This window comes from Panthera uncia, chromosome A2 (genome assembly GCF_023721935.1).
Source record: "Panthera uncia isolate 11264 chromosome A2, Puncia_PCG_1.0, whole genome shotgun sequence".
Taxonomy (NCBI): Eukaryota; Metazoa; Chordata; class Mammalia; order Carnivora; family Felidae; genus Panthera; species Panthera uncia.
In genome coordinates this window covers 25,065,112-25,074,587 of record NC_064816.1, presented here as the reverse complement: position 1 = coordinate 25,074,587, position 9,476 = coordinate 25,065,112, and the positions used below count along the sequence as shown (strand labels likewise).

Genomic DNA, 9,476 nt, shown 5'->3' with positions numbered 1-9,476 from the left:
GGGAGGAAGGGAGGGAGAGAGGGAGGAAGAAGGGAGGAAGGGAGGGAGAGGGAGGAGGGAAGGGAGGGAGGGAAAGAGGGAGGAAGGGAAGGAGAGAGGGAAGAGGAAGGGAGGGAGGGAAAGAGGGAGGAAGGAAGAAGGGAGGGAGGGAGAGAGGGAGGAAGGAAGAAGGGAGGGAGGGAGAGAGGGAGGAAGGGAGGGAAGAAGGAAGGAAGAAGGGAGGGAGGGAAGGAGAGAGGGAGGAGGAAGGGAGGAGGGAGGAGGGAGTAGTAGAGCCAAGTTTCCAGCCCAGATGTGCTAGAAGCCAGAACCCAGGCAACTAATCACTGACACCCAAATAAATACCCAAGTTCAAACTGCAGTTAAAGCAATTATCGGCACAGAAGGAGCCAGATCATTGATTCAGTTTGCCCATCTGTAATGGGGATAATGCCACCCTTCCTGTCTATCTTGAGAGCATCTGAAAGAATCAAGAGGCAACAGAGAGGAAAATCACTTAAAAACACTAAGTGCAGGACAATGGGGTGATGAACAAGGTTACTTCCAAGTGGCTGGGTGGCAGGGGTAGGTGGGCACTGCAGGGAAGACCCAAGTCAGCACAGGGTGCCCGGCCTGCCTCCACCCCGACCCTTGAGCGGGACCGGGCTACCTACCGGCTTTGCTGCAGTCCACCAAGAAGGAGCTCTTCTGGCCCACAAAGGCCTTTGAGAGCCCTGCCCCCTTGGAGGTCACCTTGCTGGCGTCCGAGGAGGCCTTGGGGATGGCGCTATAGCAGGTCTCTGTGGATGACCTGGTCACGGACTCCACCAGAATAGATGAGGTCTCGTTGGCTGAGCCAGGGCTGACCAGACGCTGGCCTAGGACGTGGAAGGGAGGGAGGGAGAAGTGAACGGCCAGAGCAAGTGGGTCCTCTCAGCTGGAAGAGGTGAGCACCCCGGGCAGAAGCCCCAGGAAAGTCCATGCACCCCAACAGCTGGATACAAAAGCCACCACGTCCTCATCTCACCCCAACACCTGAATCTAAACATCACCATTTCCCCATCTCACACCCACAATGTCCTCCAAATCCCAGAAATTCCTCCCACGTAGCCTACTGCCACCCGGCAGGATTCACTTCTTTCCATTTATATAGATATAAAATACTCTATGTATAAGCAATGTGAAAGCAACATTACCCGCTGGGGAGAACATATAACAAAATACCAAAAATGGTTCTCTCTGCGTGTGAGAGGATGATTTTTCTATCCGAATCTTCTAATTTTTCTGCAATGAATCTATACTATGCCTATAACCGTGAACCAAGTAGAGACACGCAGAAGGGATTTACCGCAACATTTACGGTGATTACCTTGGGCCCTGGGCTGTAGGGTGGTTTTTTTTTTTTTTAATTTTTTTTTTCAACGTTTTTTATTTATTTTTGGGACAGAGAGAGACAGAGCATGAACGGGGGAGGGGCAGAGAGAGAGGGAGACACAGAATCGGAAACAGGCTCCAGGCTCCGAGCCATCAGCCCAGAGCCTGACGCGGGGCTCGAACTCACGGACCGCGAGATCGTGACCTGGCTGAAGTCGGACGCTCAACCGACTGCGCCACCCAGGCGCCCCTGTAGGGTGGTTTTGACTCGTATTTTTTCTAGTGTTCTGAAGGACCACATTTTTATAAACTTAATAAAACCTTTGATTATTTTAAAGGTTAGATGAGGCACCTGGGTGGCTCAGTCGGTTAAGCATCCAACTTCGGCTCAGGTCATGATCTCATGGCTCGTGAGTTCAAACCCCATGTCGGGCTCTGTGCTGACGGCTCAGAGCCTGGAGCCTGCTTCAAATTCTGTGTTTCCCTCTCTCTGCCCCTCCCACATTCACGCCCTCTCTCTCTTTCTCAAAAATAAACAAACATTAAAAAAATTTTTTTTTAAATAAAGTAAAAGAAATAAAGAAATTTTTCAGGTCTCGAAGATTTCAAATATGTAAATATTTCTTTTCTGTCAAAAACAGAAAATATGATTTTTCAACTTCTACACTCCTACTCTGCCAACTTATTTTGTAGCAGGCTGACGCCAGTACCTACCCCACGGGCTTCTAAAGGTGTTTACCCCCCTGAACGTGTCCTACCATTTCTTTATATTCAAGAGTCAACGTTAGATTCAACGTATCTAAAATTACCCAAAGTTTCTAGTATCAAGTAACTCTGTTGACAATCTGACAAGACAAGCTCCACAGAGAAAAAGAGTAACTTCAAAGCTGTTTGCTTGTTACCTGTCACCTTGGCCTTGAAAGGACTGCCCACAATGTGGTTGGGCCCGCCATATTTGACACCAATCAGGTAGTTTCCAGGAGCCATGGGGGTGTACATGACTTTGTACCCTTCTGGGGTTTCCTGGCAATCCATTTTAACCTTGGAGGGTCCTTCAATGGTGACAGATAATGTCCCTGGCCCTGCTCGGGTGGTGTTGATGAAAAATTCAGACTGGATACCTGGGAGAAAGGAAAAGGGAATGTCTTACTGATGGTTTGGAGGGATGAGGGGGTGTGGTGTGCAGAGCTTTCCCAGGGGCAGAGAAGCAGTGGTGGAAACACACATAGGTTCCCTCACGGGGGCGGGGGGGGGGGGGGGGGGGGGGGCGAGTGGCAGGGAAACCCCTGGTACTAGCTCTGAGCTCCTGACACGGAGGGCCTCAGGCCCTTTCCAAGGCGGAGGCAAGAGTGTGGCTGACATTTCGCCCACCAGCACCAACAGCCAGGACACCCTGTTCTCTCCTCTGGTCACGAGCAGTGGCTGAGAGCAAGAAGCCTGAGCCATCCTTGTGGGTCTGAAGCACTGTTTCAGCTGCCAGGGCCCAGCCCTGCCTCCAGTGGGTGGGGGATGTGTGGGCCCGTCTGACCTTTCCTCTCTCCTCTGCGTGGACTGGAGAAGCTGAGCAGGCCCAGCATCTCCTTCTTCCCTGGCAGGATCCTTGCCCCAGGCTCCATGCTGAAGACCGGGGCAACTGCTAGGATCTGCCGGCCCCCCACTTTGCCACGAACATCAGCAATAAGAACAGGGCCAAAACCAGCAGCTCCCGCTAACTGAGCTACACTTGCACCGCTCAGGCTCCAGATCTCATACTAAGCATCATGTTAGGTGCCCAGTGATTCCTGTTTGACAAATGACAGGGACTCAGGGAGGTTCAGGCACTTGCCAGTCAGCGCTGCAAACCAGCCTGTGTGGCTCTGGAGCCTCTTGACTGGCTGGGGGACCTCCTGCACAGACATCCTGCCTTGTGATGAAAGAAGACCTGAGCCGACCAGTGACCATGCTGGCATTCCTGCCTGAGCCCAATGCCCTGCAAAAGTCCGCACTCCAGCAGGCCCTTTGCAGTCCAGAGAGGGGAGGAGGTGGTGGGTGAGGGCTGCTGGCTACAGCGCCCTCTATGGGCCATCCCTGGTACAGCATCCTTGTGCCGGGCAGTGCTTTTTCCAGAGCCCTAGATGCCACCCCAGCTGGGAACTATTTTGGTTTAATTATAGCTCCTAAGCCAGAGAAAGAATTATTGTTCTGGCTATCAATAAGACAAAGGCGCTGCTATCATGCAACCCCCAAACACACAAACCCAGCTGCTTCTGGAAGCTCCTGAGGCTCCTGTCCCAGGCGCAACTCCCCCACCCCCAACTATCTCAATCTTATTTCTGAACTGTAGAGCCAAGAAGCCTCTCATGCAGCAGCTGCAGAGCGAGGCTGTGCGGGGAAGGAAGGGGTGTTGATCAACAAGGGGACGGCATTTCCAGGAAGTAGCTGCAAGGCAATGATAAGGAAAGATATTTTTGAAGTAAAGATGAAAAGACCTGGCTGTAGTGAAGCCCCACCGATTTTAACAAGTTGCTCGGTTCCTGAGAAAGATCCGTGAATCCTGGCTGTGAGGGCTCGGAAAGACAGGGGAGCTGAGGTGGGAAAAGGCAACTAAGGAATCACAGGGCAAGAGCTACCTGGAACAACCTATCGGGCAGGCTCCTTCATTAATCCCATTTTACAGGAAGGAAGTGGAGATTCGGTGAGGTCAAATCTCTTGCGCCAAGTCACACGGCTGGGGAATTGCAGAGCTGGGATGTAAACACAAGATCTGCCCAGCCTGGACCTAAGGCACTTGTCTGAGAGAAGTCAGGAGAAAGAAAATCCACACGCAGGAGTCCCTCTGTCCACTGCCTCCAGCTAGAACCAATACGTACCCCAAACGTCTCGGGCATAGCAGTCCTCCCCCCCAACCCCGCAGATGCACGGCTGAGTTCTTGTGAGTTCAGTGCATGTTTACTGCAGCACTACTCCATCGTGAAGGTGGGCGAGGGGTCCGGGAGGGAAGGGGGCTCTTCCGATCCCCCTCGTGCACCCTGCTGATGCTGGAGCCTTTCAGGCTGCTCTCCCAATCCGGAGTGTCTAGAACTCCCTGGTCTAACTCTTGACCTCTCAACTCCTCTGCAACAGAAAGTCCCACCCCAAATTCATCACATTCCCCTGCTCCAAAACCTGCAGAATGGGCCATTTCAAGCTCACGCCAAGAGATACAGCAAGCCTACCCATAAAAACACAGAGAGTTTGCTTTTTTCTGAAGGTCAGGATGCCAGGCCCTCTAGCAGCCAAGCACAGATACCTTTTCATTCCATGCACACTACAGCTGTGTAATCTTGGGATGGATATTTGGGAAAAGGCTTGGGAGCAGGAGGGCTAGAAAAACAAGACGCCCTCCCCTTGACAAGAGCAATATTTACACAGGGTTCAAAACAGGACTGCTCTGTACCTCTCCCTCCTGGCTGGGAGTTTCCCTGCAAGACGGGCCCCTTCTCTCAGTGGCATCTAGCGCTTGCAAAGCACAGCCTGAAACCCAAGCTCCCGAGAAGGCATGCGAACAGCCAAGAGGAAGCAAGAGAGGCCCGAGCGCAGCAGGTGTGACCCAGCAGGAGGGTGAGGTGGCTGCTGGCAGCTGCAGGAGACCTCAGTGGCTGCTGTGGGACCTGGACCAAGGCATGCATGGTTCCAAAGGCCAGGAGGGCCCCACATGGTCTTTAATGGTGTGTGGTTTGCCGGGGACCAAACGCCTGCACTACTGCCCGGGAAACGTTCCAGGGCAGCTGGGAGAACAGGGGTCCTGGTTTAGGATACCCCACAAATTGGGCCACAGGTGCAGTCACTACCTCTGAGCGAGCCAGCCACTGAGAGAGGCAGCAAAGCACCGGGGTTAAGGGCATAGGCTTTGAGTCATGGACCTGGACTGATTCCTGGTCCTGTGCTCTTTCAGCTAAGTAAGCTTAGGGAGTGACTCAACGTTTCTGAGCCTCACTTTCCTCATCTGTAAAATGTAATGGCTTAGGGTGAAGTGTTACCATGCCTCCTATAAGGGGCAAGCTGCTGGCCCAGAGTTCAGTGTGGAGGCAGACTGGATGGGCCTGGGGAGTCCAGAAGCACTTACACCACCCCTGTGGGTGGTTCTGCCGAGGCTACTGCTTTGACCAGAGTTCTGGGGTGGCATGCCAGCCCGTCAGTCACTCCTGCACCTGGGCAGGGCCCCTTGGCCACTTAAGACACTGGCTCCCTAGGGCTGGATGCCAGGTAACTACAGCCACTCATCCCGTCGCCCAGTGGGAGGCAGGTCTGCTCTAACCCCCTTGCAGCATCGGGGGAGACTAGATCAAAATGCATACACATGAGGGACTCAAGCCTGGGACTGGGTTGCCTTCCAAAGGCCCAAAGTAATACCCAGTGCAGGGGTGCCTGGGTGGCTCTAGTCGGTTAAGCGTCCAACTTCAGCTCAGGTCATGATCTCATGGTTTTTTAATTCAAACGCTGCATCAGGCTCTCTGCTGTCAGCACAGAGCCCGCTCCAAATCCTCTGTCTGCCCCTCCCCTGTTCACGCACTCTCTCTCAAAAATAAAAACATGAAAAAAAAAAAAGTAACACCTAGTGCAAACTGTGTCCCAGTGAGTCTGTGTCTACGGACATGTCCTGCAGAGAAGTGTGACTGGATAAGCTCCCCATGCTGGCACTCCATACCAGTGACCCACCCAATGCCCACCTGTAGGTTCATGGTATGAACACTAACTGCCACCATTACAAGGCGGGTAGATCTGTGTTTTGACACAGAAAGTTCTTTAAGATGTCAAGTGAGGGACACCCAGGTGGCTCAGTCGGTTAAGCATCCGATTTCAGCTCAGGTCATGATCTCACTGTATGTGAGTTCGAGCCCCGCATCAGGCCCTGTGCTGACAGCTCGGAGCCTGGAGCCTGCTTCGGATTCTGTGTCTCCCTCTCTCTCTGCCCCTCCCCCACTCGCACTCTGTCTCTCTCAAAGATAAATAAACATTAAAAAACAAAAGATGTCAGGCAAAAAATGTTGCACAACATGTGCAACAAGATTGTTTCTGTAAAATAGAAGCAAAACGATATGCTACCTTCTTAACAAATGAACCAGCTAAGCAACCAAGCGACCAAGCATGAGGACGTCAGAAGGTCCTCTCCAGAACTGCCAGTGGTGTTTCCTTTTGTTCTATATGGAGGGAGGGAGAAGCAAGGAGACGGAGCCAGTCCCGTTTCCATATGTCTTAGCTGCCTGTCTCTTCCACAGTCAAACGTGTTCCGTCCATGGCAAAGACTAAAAACAAATCGTAACAAGCCCAAAGAGCTCTAGAGCTCTGCCACCATCTTTTCTCCTTCTCTGTTAGGACCGGAAATTAAAAGGAGGAGGCTATGACAGGTCCTACTGTCGATTCAAGGTTGTTTCTGGGAGCCCAGGGACTGTGTGATGGAACCAATGGTAGGAGACCTCCCAGGAGGCCCATTACACACACTGAGTTCGGTGCAGGCAAAGAAACCCTCAAAAGGAAAAGATGGGGTGCTGCAATCCATCATGATCAGTGTCCCGGCCCTGAAGTCAAGGCACGAGGCCAAGGAAGACAGGCAAAGCATAGCAAACAGTAATGAGGTTGATAACACGGTCATCAAGGCCTTGCTCTGGACTTATTGTGGGCCAAACCACACGTCCCAAAACAACCCTGGAGAGCAAGGGCCCCAAGTGCACATTACTGCAGCTTCCCTGAGGAGAGTGTGGAAAAGGTTTCCCGAAGCTTGATGAGCGCCCGCTGGCTCAGTCAGAGACGAGAGGCGGAGGTAGTGTGTTACCTGTGGTGCCCCCCTCGAGCCCCGCGCCATAGGCAGACACCAGGGCAGGGTTCCCCGCCTGTCCAGGCTCCCCGACACGCACTTTGAAGGGGCTTCCAACCACGTGGCTCCCGTTGAACTTGACATCGATCGTGTGGATGCCATTCTCGTGGGGGATGAAGCGAACGGCATACTTATCTAGGAGAGCGAGCAAAGCACAGGGTAAAGCCGAGGACGCAAACACTACCACGTGAGGTGAGGACGATGGATGGAAGGCCAGCCTGAGATGGTGAATTTTAAACCATAAGACAACAGCTCTACTGGAAGCCTGGCACCCAGTATGTTGCATTTCAAAACCAGATGGGGGCCTATTTCTGTGTCCCTTGTCAACCCTTTGGGAAATGCATCCAAATCTCCAATTCTAGGTTTCATCCTTTCTGGTGTCTGTCTCAGGAGATTGCTTTATGAAAAGCTCACTTCTCACAGAGTTGCTCTACTTGGCCGCTTGAAGGGGAAAAAAGTTGGTTCTAACCAGCATTAATGCTTCTGAATTAAGCTCTAAGCTAGCAGGTGCCCCCCGCCAGGGCAACAGCCAGGTTTTTCACCGTGTGTTTGGGTCACGGCATGTGGCAAAATAATCTGTCAACTGAAATGGACACGGAGAATATCCATCCGCCATGCACCGCCTGAACACCCCTTCCTCCATGAAGCCCTCCCACCTGGGAGGCAGACCTGTTCTCCCCCCAACTCTCCAGATGTCTACCTTCACTGTACATGTGGCAGGGCACACAACAAATGCCCAATAAAGGCAGTGATCACAGGGTTCCTCCTCAAGCTTCGGGGCCCACATTCACTGTCACTTCCTCTGAGAAGCCCTCTGGGCCTCACCAACAGAAACTATTTTTCTCTCCTGCCCTGATCATTTTTGCCATTTGGTTCTTGGTTCTCCTGTGGCATTGGTGACCACCTGGGGTCCTCTCCAGGGCACTGCAGGCTTCTGGCCAGGTCCACAGTGCATTCTGAGCCCCTCTTCGAGGGCAGGCATCATGCCTTACCGTCTTGCCAAGTCTCTCACACTTAATACATGTTCCCTGGCAAAACGGCTAGTTAACATTGATTATGTCAGAGAATTCTGTACATCAAGGGAGCAGGCAGGAAAATCTTATGCTATTAAGCATACTAGAGACACAGATTCCTTGAAATTTAAATTTAGGGATGAACCTCAATGCACTTTTCCCTCGGAGTAAAGTGAGATCAAATGGTACTTACTCATGTCATAAGGTCAATAACGTAACAAAAATCTGTAAGATTTTGTTAAAATATGAGAAAAAAATCACGATTGAATGTAATGTGAAAGGAATCTGAAAAACAACCGAAAATAAAGCAGTATTTGTTTAGAAAAAAGAAATGGAAGGCTAGATCCCAAAGCATCTCCCTGTCCCTGGCAAATGTTTATACCCTGATTTGTAAACAACGCCTGGCAACAACAACAGAAGGGAATCTGAAGGCTGGCTGGCCTCCGTGAGGCTCATTAGTCCTCTGCTGGGGAGCACGTTTGTAGAAATGTGCCTTGGGGAGGTGCAGATGCCGGGACCTGCACGCCCTGCCTCTGGCTTACCTGGCTCGAGCTCAGACACATGACACTCCTCCACGGCTCCTGACGGGCTGTGCACCTTTGCATCAATCTTGCCTTTCGCCCCATTCAACCTTATAGCAAAGGAGGCTGGCTGGTTAACTTTTAATCCCGATTCCTGAGAATTTAATACATTAAACAAGTTATGGCCTTTGGTGTTTGGCCTTTGGTGGCATACACTGACCCGACCCGGGACTCCAGGGGACAGTTCTCATGCAAATAGGCCCAGAAGGTTTATCCTTATAACATGTGACGACAGAAGAGCAGGTGGCTTGTTGCACGCTTCTGGTTTTAAATAGAAGAGAGTAGAGACACTCAGTGGGGTGGTCTAGCGCCTTGATTCGTGCTGGAAGAAACAGTTACTTGATTCGGAGACTCAGTCATCTGGTTAACAAAACTATATAGTTTCTGCATCCCAAACAAGACCTGGACAACCAGAAAACCCAGTGTCTTCCAGGTCAAAAAGGAAGTCCCATCCCCCCCACCCTACCTTTTTAAAGTTTATTTATTTTCACAGAGAGAGAGAGCTCACGAGCGAGCTTGTGAACATGCGCACACAAATGGGGGAGGGGCAGAGAAAGAGGGAGAGAGAAAGAATCCCAAGCAGGCCCCACACTACCCACGCAGAGCCTCAACTCATGAAAGGTGAGATCATGACCTGAGCCAAAATAGACACTTAAGTGATGCCCCAAGGGCCCCCTTTTAAGAGGAGCCTGGCAG

General features: G+C 51.7%; 1 protein-coding gene across 4 annotated transcripts in view; it reads right to left on the bottom strand.

Moving 5' to 3' along the window:
* FLNB (filamin B) overlaps positions 1 to 9,476 on the bottom strand; it is a 142,982-nt gene that overhangs the window by 2,642 nt on the left and 130,864 nt on the right. For all 4 annotated transcript variants that reach the window (XM_049640769.1, XM_049640770.1, XM_049640771.1 and 1 more), the window contains 4 exons: positions 8,742 to 8,874; positions 7,145 to 7,321; positions 2,256 to 2,474; positions 654 to 857 (listed from right to left, as the gene is read on the bottom strand). In XM_049640769.1, coding sequence (XP_049496726.1) covers positions 654 to 857; positions 2,256 to 2,474; positions 7,145 to 7,321; positions 8,742 to 8,874 — 733 coding nt within the window. The remainder of the gene's footprint in view (positions 1 to 653; positions 858 to 2,255; positions 2,475 to 7,144; positions 7,322 to 8,741; positions 8,875 to 9,476) is intronic.